The sequence below is a fragment of the Dendropsophus ebraccatus genome, chromosome 2 (genome assembly GCF_027789765.1).
Source record: "Dendropsophus ebraccatus isolate aDenEbr1 chromosome 2, aDenEbr1.pat, whole genome shotgun sequence".
Classification (NCBI taxonomy): Eukaryota; Metazoa; Chordata; class Amphibia; order Anura; family Hylidae; genus Dendropsophus; species Dendropsophus ebraccatus.
Genome location: NC_091455.1, coordinates 119,632,311 through 119,654,480, shown reverse-complemented (window position 1 = coordinate 119,654,480; position 22,170 = coordinate 119,632,311). Strand labels below are relative to the sequence as shown.

The following is a 22,170-nucleotide window of genomic DNA, read 5'->3' as shown; positions in this document are numbered from 1 at the left end:
TCTATATGGGGGGGGGTGCAGGGGGGGCTATTCTATATGGGAGGGGGATGCAGGGGGCTATTCTATATTGGGGGGATGCAGGAGGCTATTTTATATGGGAGGGGGATTCAGGGGGCTATTCTATATGGGAGGGGGATGCAGGGGGGCTATTCTATATGGGAGGGGATGCAGGGGGCTATTCTATATGGGGGGGATGCAGGGGGGCTATTCTATATGGGAGGGGGTGCAGGGGGCTATTCTATATAGGAGGAGGATGCAGGGGGGCTATTCTATATGGGAGGGGGATGCAGGGGGCCATTCTATATAGGGGGGGGATGCAGGGGGGCTATTCTATATGGGAGGGGGATGCAGGGGGGCTATTCTATATGGAAGGGGGGGTGCAGGGGGCTATTCTATATGGGAGGGGGATGGACAGGGGGGCTATTCTATATGGAGGGGGATGCAGGGGGGCTATTCTATATGGGAGGGGGTGCAGGGGGCTATTCTATATGGGGGGATGCAGGGGGCTATTCTATATGGGAGGGGGTGCAGGGGAGGCTATTCTATATGGGAGGGGGGTGCAGGGGAGGCTATTCTATATGGGAGGGGGATGCAGGGGGCTATTCTATATGGGAGGGGGATGCAGGGGGCTATTCTATATGGGAGGGGGATGCAGGGGGGCTATTCTATATTGGAGGGGGATGCAGGGGGCTATTTTATATAGGAGGGGGATGCAGGGGGCTATTCTATATGGGAGGGGGATGCAAGGGGGCTATTCTATATAGGAGGGGGATGCAGGGGGCTATTCTATATGGGAGGGGGATGCAGGGGGGCTATTCTATATCGGAGGGGGATGCCGGGGGCTATTCTATATTGGAGGGGGATGCAGGGGGCTATTCTAAATGGGAGGGCGATGCAGGGGGCATTCTATGTAGGAGGGGGATGCAGGGGGGCTATTCTATATGGGGGGATGCAGGGGACTATTCTATATGGGGGGTGCAGGGGGCTATTCTATATGGGGGGTGCAGGGGGGCTATTCTATATAAGGGGATGTACAGCAGGGGGGCTATTCTATAGGGGGGGGATGTACAGCAGGGGGGCTATTCTATATGGGGGGATGTATAGATGAGGATGTTGCTGGAGCATGAAGCCTAAAATGTCTGTCTGGCAGATCGCGTGGAGAGGAGTCATGGCCAGAGAAGCCTTCATGATGGCCGGAGCCAGATGGAGAAGAAAAGGAAAAGTGGACGTCTCGTCATGCAGAGAAGACACCTACTGTGAGTGACAGGATGTAACTGCACTATAATCACTTATAATGTCTGCAGAACCTTTATACAGCTGGGATCTACCTCAGTATCAGGGGTGTCACACTCCGGCCCTCCAGGTGTTGCAAAACTACAATTCCCGTCATGCTTTAGCTGTCCAGTCCTGATGGGATTTTTAGTTCTGTAACAGCTGGAGGGACAGAGTGTAACACCTGTGTTCTATTGTCACTGCTTTGGGAGAATATTGGTCTTTATATAGTGGCTGTTATTTGGTGCCAGTATAGTGGTATCCAGTCACTGTATGCTGAGAGTAGTGGGCATGGTGTGATGGTATAGGGGTATTATCCAGTCACCGTATGGTGAGAGTAGTGGGCATGGTGTGATGGTATAGTGGTATTATCCAGTCACTGTATGCTGAGGGTAGTGGGCATGGTGTGATGGTATAGTGGTATTATCCAGTCACTGTATGGTGGGAGTAGTGGGCATGGTGTGATGGTATAGGGGTATTATCCAGTCACTGTATGGTGGGAGTAGTGGGCATGGTGTGATGGTATAGTGGTATTATCCAGTCACCGTATGGTGAGAGTAGTGGGCATGGTGTGATGGTATAGTGGTATTATCCAGTCACTGTATGCTGAGGGTAGTGGGCATGGTGTGATGGTATAGTGGTATTATCCAGTCACTGTATGGTGGGAGTAGTGGGCATGGTGTGATGGTATTACTCGTATTATTGGTAATATTAGTGTTTTATATATGGATTGTATATATGGATATATATATATGGATTTTATATATGGATATATATGTGGATTGTATTCAGTCACAGTGTAGCGGTATTAGTCATTATGTGGTGGTAATGGCCGTGCTCATGGTGTGGTGATATTATTTGTTACTTATATACTGGTAGTATTGGCAATATTGGTGGGTTTGCTTAGTGACAGTATGGCAGTAACGTGTACAGTGTGGTGATAATATTTGCTTACTGGTGTTATTAACTATGACAGTATTATCATGCACAGAAAATTCTTACCCATGTTACCATTATATATCCTTCAATTTTTCCTGGGGCCCTACTGATAGATAGATAGATAGATAGATAGATAGATAGATAGATGGATATCCAGTAGGAAATCTCTATCTAGCAGCTTATGTAGCTTTGACTGCCATTATATGGTGTGCAAACATAGTCAGGATAAAAGGTATTTAAAAAATATTGTAACTTTTGTCCAAAAACAGCACCACCCTGTCCTCGGTGTATGGTTATTACAACTTGGCTCCATTCACTTCAATGGAACTGAGCTGCAATACCTCACACAAACTGAAGAAGAGTGTGGCGCTGTTTCTGGAAGAAAGTGGCCATGTTTTTCTCCTATAAAGGGAATCTGTGAGGTCCGTACCAGGTCTAGGGCTGTAGCTCTTAGCAGACAGGGGTGAGGGAGATATCACTGATCTTTAGTCCAGTGTAAACTTATATAATTGTCCTTTTCATTTCCAACTAAAGTTTCACAACAGCAGCGGCAGCAGCAGCACTAACCTATACGTCCATCAGTCAGAGCAGGAAGGGGCGGGGCAGAAAGTGCTGCTGTGGCTCCACCTCTGTGACACTTCAGCTGGTAATGAAAAGAAAGATTATAGAGGTTTACACTGGACTAAAGATCCGATCCCTGATCTGTACGCTGGGATCTACAGCTGTGTTACCTGGTATAGACCTCACAGGTTCCCTTTAAGGGCACGTTCATACCTAATCCAATGCGGATTTGATGCTTCTGATTTAATCAGTTGAATGAGTGCATAAATATGCTGCATCAAATCCACAGCAGATCATGTTATAGCATTATTTTTAGGTGCTGATGGTGGGGTTCACATGTTTAAGGGAGTAGTGGGGGACATGGCTAAATAAAGTAGAATTTGCAACAGCTCGTATTTTATACCGCTATCCATGATATATAGGGAGGGATATGATATGTGGGCTGCTGGGGTTTGATTGCCAGGGCTGATTTTAAGTCCCAGTCCGGCCCTGTATGAGAGGGTGCACCTGGTGACCCCCTTGGAGAGGAGGATGGGGGTGATGGCACTTCTGTGCTGTTCCTGCCAGGCGGGAGAGTCTGGAGGCAAGATGGCGGCCTCTCACCACTGGGAGACGGCAGGGGAGTCTCTGCGTGTGTCCCCCCTCCTGCACCCCCCACACCGACCTGGGACCTCGGCACCTCTGAGGGAACACCTGGGGAGGAGGATTGCAGCTGCGGCCTGGATCGAGGAGTCAGCCGGGGTATGCCGGACCGGGTCTCGCGAGGTTTGCTGCGGACTCGCGGGCAAGATGGTGCCCGTCTTCTCTGCCCCCTCAGCTCCGAGCGCGTCAGCGGCCCTTCTGCCGTCCGCTCGGGGGGAACCGGAGAGCCAGACACAGATGGTGCCGGGACGGAGGAGGTCTCCTCACCGCGAAGGTCGTCCGGCTTCTCTGTCAGGCGATCAGACTGGGAACGGTGAGTGCTGCTGGGCCCTGGCGCAAGAAACCGCTCCAGCGTTTGCGTGTGGGTCCTCCGGGAAACCTCCGAGTTCGGGCGCTGCGGGTGGCCTTTATGAGTCTTCCCCATGTGTGTGGGGCTCGATTAAGTTGCTGGGGTGGCTAATTTGGGCAAAATTCAGTGCTGCACGGACGGAGCTCCAGCGCCACACGTCCGCTCACATAGCTGGCTCGCTCCGCCCCCCACAATTTGTTTTTTTACCATGTGTATGCCCTAAATGTAATTAGGAAATGTTAATTTTTTAAGTGTTTTATTGTCACCAACAGATGTAAAATTATGGGACCTTAAAAACTTTCTTGAACAAAATGGTGAGTCTAAAAGTTTAATAATTAAAGATAAACATGTTCACAGCTGGGAAGTTTAATTTATGTTGTGCATCATGTCCAAAACAAAAACCTGATGCCTGCTAAACTAGTCACTGTTGCGCTGGGGCGTCCCGCTGAGGGTAGTATTAGGTGGTAGTACTGGGTAGGACCCGGGTAGCTAGTTGCCAGATATTAGGTCACGGTATTGGCACGAGGAGAGCTGACTAACCCACGGGAACCTGACCATGCGGGGCCCCAGCAATTCTTCGTTGTCCCTAGTCAAGGCACCAATAACTAGACCAATGCCAGGGTTCAGAAACAACGGTAGTTGTGCGTTTATTGTAACAGTGGTAACCAATAGCAACAGTCTCTCTGGATGCAACCAGGATTGAGGCGGACTTGAATATAACTGTGAAATGGGTGATGCTGCAATAGGCTGTGATGATAGCGTTACTTGAAGCAAGGAGACTGAATGATGGGAGTAGGAGTGCTGAAGATATGATACTGGGCGGAATGGAGTTGAAATGAATACTTGCTGTTGATGATAATAGATGATGATGAGAATAGTGACTGAAGAACGACACCCAGATCTTTGTTAGGGATGAGAATCTTGGAGAACTTGAGAATAAGGAACCAGGTTCCGACTGGACTACTTCTGGTCAGCACTGGAGCAGCAGAGCACACGTCCTTCTCTCCTAACAGTGGAGAGAGAGCACACCCAACCTTCCCTCTAGAAGGTAGAGGAAAGGACTACACAACCTCCTCCCTTGAAGGTAGGGAGAAGACTACTGAGGTAGACAGGAAGTGACATGGTATCTCCAGCCAAAGCTCGAAGGCTATTGGGGTTACTATGGCAGCAGGGGAACAGTCACGTGACTCACCAAGCCTATTGCATAATCACACTATTGGACCATAGGGAGATGAATATACATGAGAAGTACCATACTTGGACACTGGGGGCGACATAATACCAGCAGTTTGCAGTGGCCATTATAGTTTCCAGAACTGGAATAACTAGGAAACATACAAATTAGAACAAATCCTGACACCAATATACACTTTTGAGAGAAATTAGAGAAAACCTCTGTTCTGGGCCACTGCACTGTTATCTTGCCTTTTTAGGTCTTACCTCTTCTGCTATCCGGCACTCCACTTCCTACCTCTGACTGCTTTGTATAATAGCATCCAAGACTAGATACTGTAGGGGTGGGAGCATGTTGTGGGAACTGTGTGCAGGCAAAGTCACACCTGAATGCAGTGTCTAATAGCTGCCCAATGTTGACGCAACATCAGGAACATTGGGGTTTTTTTGATCATGCCCACAACTTTGTTCCGCTAACCTCTCATATGGGAAGTTATCGCTAAAAACTGTAAGAGGGAGGAAGTGGAGTGCCGGAGAGCAGAAGAAAAGGGATTTTCTGAGAAGGGAACTTTTTTGATTTATTCCCAGGGAAGGGGTGATTGAAAATAATAAACTACACTTACCTCCATGTTTTCAATGCTGACGCTATGACTTGTAGTTCCCACACTGCAGCACAGCAAAGATGAAACATTGCAATATTAGTGGCGGCACTGGACCCAGGGAAGGAAGTGTATTATTTATAATCACCCTCTCCTCGGGCATATAAAAAAAAAAATCCCATGCCTGGACAACTCCTTTAAATCTAACATCAAATTTAAGATTTAAAAACCTTGTTTGGTATTTATTTTTTCATTGGAAAGGTTGTCTCACCTGGGCAACCCATACTGTTAAATGCGGACCTACTGTAGTCCCAAAGGTTTAGCTGCCTGGTTGGCAGTCAGCCCTGGTTGGCAGTCAGCCGATTAACTGTCAGACCTTCACGGTGGCTTCTTTCTTTTTTACATAACAGGCAGCTACTTGTGACACATAACAATTACATTGATCCTATAACACACAGAAGCACGGAACAGTATGGAGGACATTTATTAAGTCTGGTGTTTTTTACGCCGGACTTATAAATGTCCCCGCATCTCCGGCGCTACGGGGATTTATGTAGAGGCTACATAAATCCCGTGCGCTCTGGTGCGCACCACCGAAAACTGGAGAACTGGAGTAGGTTTTCGGCGTATCTTTTGGCGGAACGGATGGTGAATCGCGCGGACTCTGAGTCCGCGCCCTCCGTTCCGCCTCCTTCACACCCCCTCCCCACCCCCCAGCGTACTCGGCGGAAAGTGCCGATTTACGAATATTTTATTCGCAAATCGGCCATTTGCGAATAAAATAATGCGCAAATCGGCACTTCCCGCCGAAAATCATCCGTACGTCGGATGATACATGTCCCCCTATGTGTTTATAATTGCTGTGGTCTTTAACCTTATTGGCTCTTCCACTGATAACCCCCAAACTCCATTCTGAGACTGCCAACGAGTTGCAGAACTCTGGTGTGCAATTTAGAGATTCGCCAGTGCAGTAAGGCCGAAAAATTTCCTGTCCTTGCAGCATGTACGTGTCTTACTTACATGCACCTGGACTGAAATAGTTAAAGACCAGGACACCCGAAGGGACATGCCCAAGTTTGGGCATCTCCCCGCCAGGTGCTGCATCTATGCAAGAGGGCTCACTGGGCTTTAAAGAAGAATTCCACCCACACCCCCTAAAAAAATAAGAACTACTTGCACATTGAGAAATCAGTAGTAACTTCCTTTCTGTCTAGTTTATGCCCAGTCTGGCTGTTGTCAGTGCCCACTACACCCTGATATCTTACAGCCGATTCCTGCTTCTACTTCCTATTTGAATACTTGTCAGTGCCTACAACTCCCAGCATGCCTTACTGCACTGTCTGTCTCCCTCCCACTTTAGTCTCCACCCATTCTCCGCGCTCTATCCCTAACTAATCTTACTTCCCTGCCTCCCTTGATCTGTGCCTAGTTGTGAAATTCCAGTTGAACAAATACTACTACTACCACCATCATCGTGGGGTATAATCAGCATATGATGGTGGTTGTAGTTATGCAAACCTGAGAGCCACAGCTTGTATAACTACAACCAGCATCATAAGGCATGATGATGGTGGTGGTAGTCTGGGTCTGGTAGCCAGGCTTCCTCCCCTTGGTGGTCGTCTGCACACAGGATGACAGCTCCAGCTTGAGCAGAGCAGAGAACTAGTCACAGGGATGATGCTTATTCTAATGTCAAATCATCCTTGTGCTCTCGCTCCTGTTCCCGCCTCAAAAGTGCGGGCTGTACAGCTGCTACTGCGGTGTTGTAACGCCTGGAGTAGTGGATCCACTGGACCGTCACCAGCGATGGCACTAACCTCACCAGGGAGCGGAGTCTAAGGGGCCGCTGGTTTTCACCAGAGCCCGCCGCAAGGCGGGATGGACTTGCTGCGGCAGGCGACCCCCAGGTCGCTACCCCTGGCTTGGTTGCTGGTGACGGCAGGCGAGGCGTGGCAGGAGCAGTAGGCAGGAGATCGCGCAGGCAGAGGACAGAAGGCGTGCTCGCAGGTGGCGGACAGGACTCAGGAACAATGGGAAGGCAGCGGGCAAGGATAGGGACAAGGACTAAGGACAGGAACCAGGGACAAGGACTAAGGTCAGGAACAACAGGGAGCTGGGCCAAACGCTATGGGAAGCATGTAGAGGCTCCAACACAAGGGACAGGGCATGCTGGGATTTATAGGGGAGTGATTGGTGCAACTAACCAATTAAGGGCGGACTGGCCCTTTAAATCTGAGACAGCCGGAGCGTGCGCGCCCTAGGAGGCGGGGACGCGCGCGCCGGCCGGCACAGACCGAGACAGGAACGGAGGAGAGGTGAGGCGCCCCAGGGGCCGAACTAGCAGCAGCGCAGGGTCCCTACACAAGGACCCCGGCGGCTGCATGGGACAGGAGGCGGTCGCGGCGGCGACCCGGAACGCGGGAAGCCGCCGCGGCCGTGACAGTACCCCCCCCCCTTTGGCCTCCCCCTCTTTCTTGCCTGCAAATGGCACAGGAAGCCACAAAGTCTTTGACATCTTGGAACAAACTGGGCCACCAGTAGTGGCGGGAGATCCGTTGCCCGGTCTTTCGGACTCCAGGGTGCCCGGCCTCCAATGAGGAATGTCCCCACTTCAAAATCCCTCTTCGAAGCGTAGGGTGAACATGGGTCTTTCCGGGGGGTATTCTCTGAAGAGTAGAGGTGACGACTGGTACTAGGCGATCAGGAGGTATACTGTGGCGAGGGGATGTGGGTTTGTGGATGAGATCCTTCTCGGCAGAGAAGGCATCCGCCAAGTCTTGGTCTTCTGCCGGTAGGCTGGATAGAGGCTTGGCGGGGTCAGGTGACGACACCGAGTACTTGGTCTGAGGTGACTTAAGACACTGGTTGGAACAGTCCTGACCCCAACTGATAATCTCCCCGGTTCTCCAGTCCAGCTTAGGAGCATGTAATTGCAGCCAAGGGAGTCCCAGGAGGATGGCGGGGGAAGAATGGGGCAGGACGTAGAAGGATATCTTTTCCTGATGTAAAGGACCCACCTGGAGGACTAGAGGTGCGGTCTGGAAATATACCTGGTCGGTAAGAATCTCGCCCGTGACCGAGGAGATAGTCAGGGGCCTGGCTAGTTGGATCACGGGTAGCCGCCATCTTTGGACCAATGTTGCCGCAATAAAACTGCCTGCTGACCCCGAATCGAGAAAGGCAGTAGTCTGGTGATTCTGTCCTGAGGGTGACTGGATGGAAACCGGCATAGACAAACTTGGAAAGGTAGCATTCACACCTAGGGACACCTGTCCCACCGGACCTAGGTGCGAGCATTTCCCGGACGTTTGGGGACGTAGGGGACATCTCAGCCGAAAGTGATCCGAACCACCGCAGTAAAGGCAGAGATTCAGCTCCAGACGACGAATTCTTTCATCAGGCGTCAGGTGAGCCCGTTCCACCTGCATAGGGACTTCCGGAGACGACTGGGGCATAGGAGCAACGGGACTCTGGAACACCGGTGCCAAGCGAGGATGGTGACGGGGCAGGCTCAGTCGTCGTTCCTGCCGGACCTCCTCCTCTCTCTCGGAAAATCGGTTGTCGACTCTGGTAGCCAGTAGGACAAGATCGTTCAGAGATGTAGGGAGGTCGCGGGCGGAGAGCACGTCTTTCACTCGACTGGATAGGCCCTTCTTTAAGGTGGCTAATAGGGCGGCCTCGTTCCAGTCCAATTCAGCTGCCAGGGTGCGGAACTGGATGGCGTAGTCACCAACAGAGGAGCTCCCTTGAGAGAGGTTGAGGAGAGCAGTCTCAGCTGAAGTAGCACGGGCAGGTTCCTCGAAGACGCAGCGAAACTCGGCCAGGAAGGCCCGGAGATTGGCAGCAACAGGATCATCACGGTCCCACAGTGGCGTGGCCCAGGCCAGAGCTCTACCCTCCAATAGGCTGATGATGAAAGCCACTTTAGAGCGCTCGGTGGGAAACTGACTACTTAGAAGTTCAATATGCATTGTGCATTGAGTCAGGAATCCCCTGCACAACTTGGGATCGCCTCCATATTTACTCGGGAGGGCCAATCGAAGTCTCGAGGTGGCTGCAGGTGGTGGTGGGCGCTGGGCCGTAGTATGCTGCTGTAGGGCGGCAGTCAATTGCTGGATTTGCTGCGATTGTTGCTGGATCTGTTGAGCCTGTTGAGCGACCACTCTGGCGACGTCACGGAGATCAGGCACCTCGCCGGGATCCATGGTTGGAGCCTACTGTAACGCCTGGAGTAGTGGATCCACTGGACCGTCACCAGCGATGGCACTAACCTCACCAGGGAGCGGAGTCTAAGGGGCCGCTGGTTTTCACCAGAGCCCGCCGCAAGGCGGGATGGACTTGCTGCGGCAGGCGACCCCCAGGTCGCTACCCCTGGCTTGGTTGCTGGTGACGGCAGGCGAGGCGTGGCAGGAGCAGTAGGCAGGAGATCGCGCAGGCAGAGGACAGAAGGCGTGCTCGCAGGTGGCGGACAGGACTCAGGAACAATGGGAAGGCAGCGGGCAAGGATAGGGACAAGGACTAAGGACAGGAACCAGGGACAAGGACTAAGGTCAGGAACAACAGGGAGCTGGGCCAAACGCTATGGGAAGCATGTAGAGGCTCCAACACAAGGGACAGGGCATGCTGGGATTTATAGGGGAGTGATTGGTGCAACTAACCAATTAAGGGCGGACTGGCCCTTTAAATCAGAGACAGCCGGCGCGCGTGCGCGCCCTAGGAGGCGGGGACGCGCGCGCCGGCCGGCACAGACCGAGACAGGAACGGAGGAGAGGTGAGGCGCCCCAGGGGCCGAACTAGCAGCAGCGCCGGGTCCCTACACAAGGACCCCGGCGGCTGCATGGGACAGGAGGTGGTCGCGGCGACCCGGAACGCGGGAAGCCGCCGCGGCCGTGACAGGTGTTTAAGGGCCGGTGGTCCCCTGGAACATGGCTCTCCCCCTGTCCCCGACGCACTGCACACGGGATGACATCTCCAGTGTGAGCAGAGCAAAAGATGAGTCACTGGGAGGAGGAAGCACATGGAAATCACTGCACTTGTACAGGACGGAGGAGAGACCTCTGTCCTGCACTGCCACCATGACAGCCCCGCACGTCGCCCCGGCTCTACTGCAAGGTGGGCGCTACCAGGGCTCTACAAACTCTGTAACTCTTTACTGCTCATGTAAAGACGGACTGTCCGGGTGGCGGTGCATGACGGTGAAGATAGCACATGGTAATCACTGCACTGGTACAGGACAGAGGAGAGAACTCTGTTCTGCACTGCCACCATGACAGCCCCACTGTACACATGCAGTAAAGAGGTACAGAGTTTGTAGAACCACTCTGCAGTAGAGCTGGGGCAGTTTGCGGGGCTGTCAGTGCAGCAGTGCAGGACAGAGGTCTCTTCTGTACCATTGCAGTGATTACCATGTGCTGTCTCCCACCGGAGATGTCATCCTGTGTGCAGTCGACGCACAGTCCGCACCTCCAGAACCTACAGCATAGCAGGGACAGGAGGGAGAGCCATATTCCATTGACGGGGGAGGGGGGGGGGGGGGTTGGATGCTTTAATGAAAGTCCGGCATTACAGAGCGGGGCCGTTACATCACAGCCCCTTCCTCTGTGTGGGGCGGGGAACTCCTACACGCCCCGAAGTTTATGCCCAGCCCTACAGAGCTAACACAACACAGAACACGTCACGGCCCCAAGATGGCGCCCAAATAGGCAGTGTGATGCAGAAAAAAGTACTATAGACTCAAAAGCCGTAATCAATGTCTATTGAGCATTTGTATAACTTTTGTGGGGCAGTACAATACTTCAATATAGCTTTTGGCTGGAATACCCCTTTAAAGGGAATGTACCATCAGGCCTGGGCTGAAGCACTGGAGGCGGGCCGACCCACTCCCAGTGGGAGGAAGCCCCCGCCTCTCTTTGACATGACTCCATTAAAATCAATAGAGCTGCATCATAGAGGGGGGGGGGGTTCCTCCCACTGGGTCACCCCGCCTCCAGTGCTTCAGCCCAGGCCTGATGGTACATTCCCTTTAAGGATAATGGGGCACTGAGGAACAGGTGAGTATGTGTATTTGTTATTTTTATTTTTTTTTAACAAAAAGTTTGGGGATGCCTACAGGGAGATAACCTATATGGGAAGATGGTTAGTACAATGGGGATTTCCTAAAGAGGGGAGATTACCTGCAGGGGATGGTGTTTACTACAGGGGGATTGCCTGTGGGGAAGGAGTTGGCTTACTTACAGGGGGATTGCCTGAAGACTGGGAATTGTGTAAAGAGTGGGGATTATGTACAAGGGGAAGGGGGACTACCTGCAGAAGATGGGGTTTCCCTATAGGGGGATTGATTACACATTCAGTGAAACACCGGCTGTTGTGTGACCTAGCCGGATCACAGAACGGCTGGTGTTACTGACGATCATCTGGCCGGATGATCTTCACTGCTGCTAAATTCGGATGCGAGTGCATCAGTGTGCATCCGCATCCGAATTCTCCGCTGCACACAATGGAGCCGCACGCTTCATTGTTTGAATTAACAGGTTCTCTGCGACAGCTATTCAATGAATAGCGGCCACAGAAAACTGACATGTCAGTTTTTTGTGGCACCGCTAGTGATCCTGGCTGGAGCGCAAACTATGTGTATACGCTCTGGCCAGGATTCCCTTTAACTGCACTGCACATAGATTGTGTATTAATCTCGGCCATTGTTGTACATCGACAACAACGGCTGTGATTAATACACAACTTAAAGCGACTCTGTACCCACAATCTGACCCCTCAAACCGCTTGTACCTTTGCATAGCTGCTTTTAATCCAAGATTTGTCCTGGGGTCCGTTCGGCAGGTGATGCAGTTATTGTCCTAAAAAACAACTTTTAAACTGGCAGCCTTGTGCCCAACGGCCGGGGCTTAGATTGTGTATGCATTAGGCTGGCACACCCTCTCTGTCCCTCCTCCCCGCCCTCCTCATCATTAGGAATGCTCCAGGCAGATTGCCTCCTATTCCTCAGCTGTGTCAGCACGGCACATTAGCTGGATCATTAAGGCACCTGTGCAATGTTCAGACAGGTGAAAATGTTCCATTGGCATTCCTAATAATGAAGAGGGTGGGGAAGAGAGACGGAGGGGTGGTGCAAAGTTAGGACACAGACACTCCCGTTGGGCACAGGGCAGCAAGTTTAAAAGTTGTTTTTTAGGACAATAACTGTATCACCTGCCAAACGGACCCCAGGACCGATCTTGGATTAAAAGCCGCTATCTGAAGGTACACGTGGTTTTGGGGGGGGGGGGGTCAGATTGTGGGTACAGTCGCTTTAAGTTGGGTGAACAAAGCCATATTGTGTATGGGGAGACTTACCTACAGGGGGTTACCTACAGGGGGTGCTTACTACAGTGGGCTGTCTACTAGATGGGCTACCTACATTTGGTATAGCTATATAGGAGATACTACTTACTGGGGGGAGGGAGAGGCTACTTACATGGATGTACAGAGAGGACCCAACTACTATATAGAGGTAGAGAGGGGCCTAACTTCTATTTGTGGCATGTCCACTATTTGGAGACACATATTGGGCATAATTGCTTATCTGGAGGCACTGTTACTGTGTGAAGCAATGCAGTTTTTTCCTTACCATTAAAATAGTATTAGAGGTGCCTGCAAAGAGAAAAAATTTCTATCTAGCAAAAAAAAAGAAAAATTAAATCAAGCCCTAATTTCATACAATAAAATGTTGAATAATTATTTGAAAGTGATTTTCTCGAATTTCATTTTTATAAATTCTGTCTCACACAGTTAAAGTGCACCTTCAAAAAAAACTACAGACCTCTCCATTGTTTGTTAGTGGGAAAAAGAGTCCCCACAGTCTAGCATGGAGGGAAGTCATTGATGATGTGAGGCTCTGTTCACATAATGTTGTAATTGAGTGGATGGCCGTCAAATATTTGCTGTTATTTTAAAACAACGGCTGTTATATTGAAATAATGGAAGTTATTTACCGTTATATGGCGGCCATCCACTCAATTTCAACATTGTGTGGACAGAGCCTTTCTGTGTTTCCAATCCACTCCTGGTTTTGGTTGCTATGAGGACCTGACATGAGGACCAAATACAGCCTCAAATATACATAGTGTGAACCCAGCCTCAAAATGTAAATCAACAGTATGTGTAATATAAAGCAAGTTTGCAATATACATTTTTTTTCTTCTTGTTATCATGCTGTAAAACAAAGCTGAACTTACCAGAAATCCAGCTCTAGTCTCCTGAAGGCAGGGAAAAAGAGACTGTTTAAAAAAAAAAAATAAAAAAAAAAGGAAACTAACCTCTTAAAGTGTCACTGTCGTGAAATTTTTTTTTGCAGAAATCAATAGTCCAGGCGATTTTAAGAAACTTTGTAATTGGGTTTATTATCCGAAAAATGCATTTTTATCATGAAAAAGCAGTTTGAAGCTCTCCCCCCTGTCTTCATTGTTCTCCTATGGAGAGAGCTAAAGAAAAGACCAAAACAGGACAACAAAGAGTTAATCTACAAATCCCTCACCCTGTATCTCCTGTGACATCACCAGTGACCTGTCTGAGCTCGGATTACAGCTGTCACCCAGCTCCGTGCCTGTAATCCTCTGTTATCTGCTTTCTGCTGCCGGCTAACTCCCTCCTTCCTCCTCCCCCCTCCCCTCTCCCTAGAACAGACAGGGGACGTCTCCTGCAACAAGTCACAATTTTCAGATTTTTCAGAGTGGATGAAAAAGAGGAAGGAGGGGGGGACCTGGGAAAAGGCTTTTTACATGCAGATAATGGCAGATTTGGCTAATAAACCCAATTACAAAGTTTCTTAAAATCGCCTGGACTATTGATTTCTGCAAAAAAAAAAAATACGACAGTGACTCTTTAAGGACATAGGACGTATGCGTACGTCATATGTCCTCACTTGCACCTCAAAGCGGGGCCACGCGGCGGCCCCGCTTTGAAGTGCCGCGATCCCGGGTGCCGCGAGTAGCCCGGGACCGCTGCTATTAGCGGGCACGGTCTAATCGCCGTGCCCGCTAATTAGCTAATCGGAGGCAGCTGTCAAAGTTGATAGCTGCCTCCGATTACCGGAGGCAACGTTTCCCTGGGGTCTAGTGGGGGAGATCGCTCCTCCGGGACCTTGTCCCGGAGGAGCGATCTCTGTTACTGATGCCGGCCGGGGACGCGTCCAAGATGGCGCCGTCCTCGGCTCGGCACTCGTTCGTTTTCGGCTGCAGCAGCCGAAAGCAAACGAGTGCCGATCTCATGGATCTCTGCAGCATATCTATGCTGCAGAGATCTCAATGAGAGATCCAAGTGTATATACTAGAAGTCCCCCAGGGGGGCTTCTAGTATATGTGTAAAAAAATAAAATAAAGTGTTGTTAATAGTAAAAAGCCCCCTCCCCTAATAAAGTCTGAATCACCCCCCTTTTCCCAGGTTTTAAATAAAAGTAAACAAATAAATAAATAAATAAACATGTTTGCTATCGCCGCGTGCGTAATCGCCCGAACTATTAATTAATCACATTCCTGATCTCGTACGGTAAACGGCGTCAGCGCAAAAAAAATCCCAAAGTGCAAAATTGCGCATTTTTGGTCGCATCAAATCCAGAAAAATGTAATATAAAGCGATCAAAAAGTCGTATATGCGCAATCAAGGTACCGATAGAAAGATCACATCATGGCGCAAAAAATGACACCTCGCACAGCCCCATAGACCAAAGGATAAAAGCGCTATAAGCCTGGGAATGGAGCGATTTTAAGTGACGTATATTGGTTAACAACGGTTTGAATTTTTTACAGGCCATCAGATACAATATAAGTTATACATGTTATATATCGTTTTAATCGTAACGACTTGAGGAACATGCATAACAAGTCAGTTTTACCCCAGGGCGAATGGCGTAAAAACACATTTCCCCCAAATAAAAGAAATGCGTTTTTTTTTTTTCAATTTCACCACACTTTGAATTTTTTTCTGGTTTCGCAGTGTACTTTATGCAAAAATTCAGCCTGTAATTGCAAAGTACAATTAGTGACGCAAAAAAATAAGGGGTCATGTGGGTTTCTAGGTGGAAAAATGCAAGTGCTATGACCTTTTAAACACAAGGAGAAAAAAACGAAAACGTAAAAACGAAAATGGGCCATGTCCTTAAAGGTCTAAACAAATGAAGTCTGACCAGTACGGAGTCACGGCACAATGGGGGAGAATTATCAAACTGGTGTAAAGTAGAATTGTCCTAGTTGCCCCTAGCAACCATTTTTCATTCCTTACATTCTTTGGAAAATGAAAGGTGGGATCTGATTGGTTGCTAGGGGCAACTAGGACAATTCTTCTTAACACTGTTTGATAAATCTCCCTCGTTGTGTTCACCAATCTCGTGACTGCCTTCTCTGTGAGCGCTCAGATGGCCTGGGAAACACTGACTTCCTGTGTTAGATTCTCTAAAAACACAAGTGCTGTGTTTTCCATGATAACTTAAATAATAATAATAATTATTATAATGAATGTAAATTTGCTTTATATCATATCTACTGCTTTAAAAGTTATAAAAACAGGTACACTTAAAACAGGGACATGATGCCTTCAATTAAAATATTAAACCTTGGTGATTAATTGAATTTCCAGAAAGACATTGAACCCAAGCACACCTGTAAGGGCCCTATTCCACCGGACGATTATCGTTCGCATAATCGTTAATAGTTAACGATCTCAAACGACTGCTATTGCGAAAGACCTGAAAACGTTCACTCATTTCCATGGAACAATAATCGTTACTTATGACGTATTTGCGATAGTTTTTCTTCACTATTGCATTCGTATCTATTGCGAACGACCGAACAATATCTTATTCAATGCGAATGAGCAACGATAAAAAGAGGTCCAGGTCTTATAAAGCGATCAACGATTTCTCGTTCGGTCGTTAATCGTTAATTGCATTTCAACCAAACGATTATCGTTTAGATTCGAACGATTTAACGATAATCGTCCAGTGGAATAAGGCCCTAAGTCAAGTCAAGTTGGGAGAAAGACTCTCAAATTTTCTTCATCTACCATCTCAGACACCAGATTTAAATGTAATAAAAAATCTTTGGTGGGATATAAAGAAGGCAGTTGCAGCACAGCATCACTGGGCTAAAAACTTTTGCATATGAAGAATGGGCAACAAAGATTACAATTGAGAGGCAGAAGAAGCAGTTACTGAAAATGTTTGTTAGAAGTTCTTACAGCTGAAGTTAATTTTCACTATAGCCTGCAGAATGTTTACTACTGAGGACTTATTAGCCATACTTGCCCGTGATACTAAGGGCCCTATTCCACAGTAACGATAATCGGCCGGATCGACCCCATTTGGCCCGATTCGGCCAATTATCGTTCGGTGAAATAGATCGTGTCATCGGCTGATCGTTCATTTAGGGCCAGACCTAAAATCATCGTTCCCCCACCGCGCATCGCTACGGTTGAATAGCGGTGCGCGGCGGGCGACCGACGATTTGACAAGCAGCAGCATCATACATTACCTGTGAGGTCTTCTCCTCCGCGCTGTCTTCATCCCCGGGTCCCGCGCGCTTTATCTTCAGAATGGCCGGTCAGCTGACGGAGCGCTCAGCCAATCACAGGCCGGGACCGCTGCGGCCTGTGATTGGCTGGGTGTGGCCTGTCAGCTGACCGGCCATTCTGAAGATAGAGCGTGCGGGACCCGGGCATGAAAACAGCGCGGAGAAGAAGACCTGACAGGTAATGTATGATGCTGCAAGGGCTGCAAGGACATCGGTAACGATGTCCTTGCAGCCCTCGCTCAACGATCATTGGGCCGTGGAATAGGCCCAGTAAACGAGCTAGTTTACATCGTTGATCGGGCCCTCCACGGCCCGTGGAATAGGACCCTATGGGGCCATTTACACAGAAAGATTATCTGACAGATTATCTGCCAAAGATTTGAAGCCAAAGCCAGGAATGGATTTGAAAAGAGGAGAAATCTCAGGATTTCCTTTATGACCTGATCTCTGTTTATAGTCTGTTCCTGGCTTTGGCTTCAAATCTTTGGCAGATAATCTGTCAGATAATATTACACCACAGATTATCTGACAGATTTTTTTGAGCCAAAGCCAGGGCTATAAACAGAGAACAGGTAATAAAGGAAAGACTGAGATTTCTCCTCTTCTCAAATCCATTGCTGGCTTTGGTTTAAAAAAATCTGTCAGATAATCTGTTGCTGTAGTAGGGCCCAAAATCTGCTAGGGGGGATTACAGTCCCCTGTAAGAACCCCAGAAAAGGTGCTCAGGGACTGCCACCCCTTTAGTCTTTTGACCCCACATGGTCAACCCCCAAGAAGTACATGGTCCAAATCCCCCAGTTTACTAGGAACTCAGGAATATATTTTGATGCTGCGGGGCTCAAAGAGGCAGACTTACTTATTTTACCTGTGCAAAGAAAACAATAAAGCTGTCATTCTATGCTTCCAATTTACTACCCACTATTATGTGAGTGTGCCTTGCTAATAACGTCATCCTCTTGCAGCAGCATTAAATTTAAGATTTTTCCAACTTTACCAGCATTTATCTATGTCATATCAGAAGATAATATTGACTGGAATCCCTATAAGTGATCCCTTTACACATGAGATAGTTACACTTGTTCTACTGTTTTTAATATTATAACCATGTTTTCTCATTCTTTTAGATGAACTCACTGGAGATTCCATGGTTATGGACACTGCAGGTGATAGGTTTATAAAAATAATTGATGAAGCTGAACAAGCTGAAGCTGAGCGAATGATTGAAGAAGATGATGACATTAGACATCAAATCAGAAGGGCTCGCCAGCACGCATTAGCAGAATTAGCAAAGAAAGAATATTTTGCATTTCTACTTAATGAGCAGGAAAATGAAGACCATAAAACTAATAAAGAACTAGATGATAAAGATGGCTGGCAGGTAAAGAAATCTATACCTGTATTGAGGGGGTATTCCTATCTCAAGTTACATTTTTTTCAAATACATTTATTTAGCAAACTTGCCTCCTGTCTGCTCTTTTCCTCCTATTGTTGACAGCTCATTGTCTAAGTTACCAACAACCACTCTGCTGTAAAAGCAGTAATCTGGCTGATATATAGAGGTATAATATATGTATTTATATATTTAAAAAAAAAAAAATATATATATTATATATATATATATATATATATATATACATACAGTGGTCGGTAACCTAGACAATGAGCTGCCAACAGTGAGTATATCAGGAAAAGGAGGCTAGATTGCTAAATGATTGTATTTACATAAATATTTTATTTGACAACAAGGATTTTCTTGGGATTCAAAATGACATAATCCCAAAAGATCACCATAATTTTTTTAACCCCTTCATGACCAAACGTCATTTATGCACTGAAGTCCAGGTCACTATGAAGTAGCGCTCTCCTCGCCTTCTAAGAGCCAAAACACTTTTCCACCTACAGAGATGGTAGGGGTGTCTTTTTTTTTTTTTTTTTTTTTAACATTCTTTATTTAAATTTTTTAAGCCAAACAAAATAACAGACATCTTATGAACATGTGAATCATGTATGATAGTAGTATGATAAACTATAACATTGTTGTCATAAATAAGGTACAAGCATCTAAAGGTAGTTTTTTTGGGGAGGGGGGAAATATGTTCCTCCCATGTATGAGAGACCACAAGTATAACAGACAGATAAACTTAGAAGTAATGATGGGGTAAAGGGGAACAAGGAGAGGGTAAACGGAAAAGGAGGGGAGGACCAGAGCAGCACAGTCCTGCAGTGGATACATTACTGGAAAAGATTTTTTAAAAGTCACTGCAATTGACTGAGAGGGGAAAGGATGCCTGGAGCGGTCAGTTCGAATCAGGCGAAATGGGCAAGGTTGATTTATAGCGCAACCAAGGTGCCCATATTTTTTAGAACTTAGCATTGTCAGGACAGGGAGGTACAGATACGACAAGACAGTGGGCCCTAGGTCTGAACCCACCCACTGCCCCTGCCTACTTGCCTCAGTCGGCCCTAGGCGGTCGTGGACAACCACGTAGACGTTCCCTACGCTAAATATGTGCACATGGAACAAGACGGACAAACAAGCACAAAAGAATAGTCAAACAGGCCGGGTCAAATCCAAACAGGCAGCTCAGTATAGAATCAGTAAACAATCGGATAGTCAAAAAGTCAGGCAGGAGGTCAGATAACAAGTCGAGCAAAACAGAGGGATTAGGAACGGGGATCGCAGGAGAAGACAGAGAATCTGGGACCAGGGAGTTAACCTAATAGCCAGCGCTAGGGACTCTGCCTCAGCTTTGTTTTATGCTGACCAAGAGCCCGGTCCGGATCCCCATTGGACCGGCGCTCTGATCTACCAGGTTACAGACAGGCAGAGAAACCTGTCAATCACAGAGACAAGACAGGTGCATAATCAAGTCCAAAAGCTTAACACTGCATTGCCAGAAGCTGAGAAGCAATCGGGTGTGGCACACAAAAGCAAACATCAGGCCCAGTTCACACCAGGCACTGCAGATTCCTGACAAGTATGCATTCTGTTCGTACAACCAATCATTTCCTCCATGGTGCGAATTTAATTTATTTTATGATGCCACTCCTGTAACGTAGGAGGAAGTTTGGTTCCATAAGTTCGGAATGAGGAGTTTAGCCACTGTAAGGTGCACTAAGAGTCAGTTCTTGGTTAACACCATGTGTGGGGGTGCTAAACATAGGAGAATCAATTGCGGCGACAGACTGATGTGTGCATTACACATCTGTATTTCTTTTTCCACAGCATTCCAAGAAAGTTTAATACGGGGGAAGTACCAACATATGTGTGAGAGAGTTCCTCTGTCACTTTTGCATCTCCAACACATGTTATTAGTTAAACCCCACTGAAAAAGTTGTTGAAAAGTTTTGTACCACCTACTCTGGACTTTATATGAATTTCAAGTGGTAATAGAATTAGCGAACCCATGTGAATTTGTGAGTCATGTGGGGTTAAAGTACCAAGCTCGTCTTCTCACGCAAATAGGAAGCTGGGTTTGCTTGGTAAATCCAGGGTGAGAAGGAACGAGTGCAGCTTGGAAAACGGTTTTGATAACAGTTGTTTAAGTAGCATAAAGGTCTCAAAATTTGTAGGCGTTCTTCTAAGTGTAGGGGTGGAGAGAAAGTGTTTTATGGGCATGCTGAGATCATGTGTTTGGAGAAAGTCAAGCTTTTTGTGCCAAAGCAGTAGGCCAAAAGTTAGGCCTGGTTTACACTTAAGTGTCGCTGCGTGAGAAAAGCGCCGGAGGGAAACGCATCATTGAACTGATACCATTCTTTTGAATGGGACCGTTCAAAACATGCGGCGGGGAAGTAGTGGCCGCCGCATCGCCGGACCGTCGGTGCGTCCCCCGCATATCCCATTGAAAATGACAGGAAAACATACAGGGGAAAAAAATGCCAACTGATGAGAGCAACTTGTGACAACTGATGGCAATTGATGGCAACTGATGGAAAATTATGTTTTTTTAATGAAAAAAGGATAGAAAAACTGATGACAACTCATGCACTTTTGGCATCAGTTGTGACATCAGTTGTGGTCAGTTTTAAGAAAAAAACTGACACTGATGCAAACTTATATATGTAAACCCAGCCTTAGTACACGAAGAGACACGAACAGTAGTCGACCACGCTTTTGAGTCCTGCACAAAAGCTGTGTACGTCCCGCAAATGAGCAGAACACAGTCACATAATGACTCCGTCCTGCTCATTTAAGTCAATGTGGCCATCACATGATTACACTGATTCCTGACGTGTAGCCCGACTTGAGGACAAAAAACGAGATGTGAATATACCCTAACAGGGATGTTACGCCAGAAAGGGCCGCACAGAGCGTCTGGGGAAAGATATTGGTGGAGATTTATCAAACTTGTGTAAAGTAGAATTGTCTTAGTTGCCCCTAGCAACCAATCAGATTCCACTTTTCATTTTTCAAAGAATCTGTGAGGAATGAAAAGTGGAATCTGATTGGTTGCTAGGGGCAACGAAGACAATTCTACTTTACACCAGTTTGATAAATCTCTCCCATTGTTTTAAGTATCTTAGTGGTGTACGAGGGGATGGGGAGGCGAGAGGGAGTATTTCTTGTTTATATGTCACCACATTTTGAGAGTCGTGTATGTGAGGAGATTTAAAGCGACTCTGTACCCACAATTTGACCCGCCCAAACCGCTTGTACCTTCGGATAGCTGCTTTTAATCCAAGATCTGTCCTGGGGTCCGTTCGGCAGGTGATGCAGTTATTGTCCTAAAAAACTATTTTTAAACTGGCAGCCCCGTGCCCAACAGCCGGGGCTTAGTTTGTATATGCATTAGACTGGCACACCCTCTCTGTCCCTCCTCCCCGCCCTCCTCATCATTAGGAATGCTCCAGGCAGATTGTCTAATATTCATCAGCTGTGTGAATACAGAACATGGGCTGGATCGTTAAGGCGCCTGTGCAGTGTTCAGACAGGGGAAAATATTCCAGTGGCATTCCTAATGATGAAGAGGGTGGGGAGGAGGGACAGAGGGGTGGTGCAAAGTTAGGGCACACACACTCTAGGCCATGGCAGTTTGGCACGGGGCTGCAAGTTCAAAAGTTGTTTTTTAGGACAATAACT

The 22,170-nt window shown here is 47.8% G+C and overlaps 1 protein-coding gene across 1 annotated transcript in view; it reads left to right on the top strand.

Annotated features, from left to right (window-relative positions):
- Positions 1-22,170, top strand: part of LOC138783466 (NFX1-type zinc finger-containing protein 1-like) — a 156,086-nt gene that overhangs the window by 111,668 nt on the left and 22,248 nt on the right. Inside the window, exon 13 of the mRNA XM_069958189.1 lies at positions 18,215-18,468. Within this exon, the coding sequence (XP_069814290.1) occupies positions 18,215-18,468 (254 nt within the window). The remainder of the gene's footprint in view (positions 1-18,214; positions 18,469-22,170) is intronic.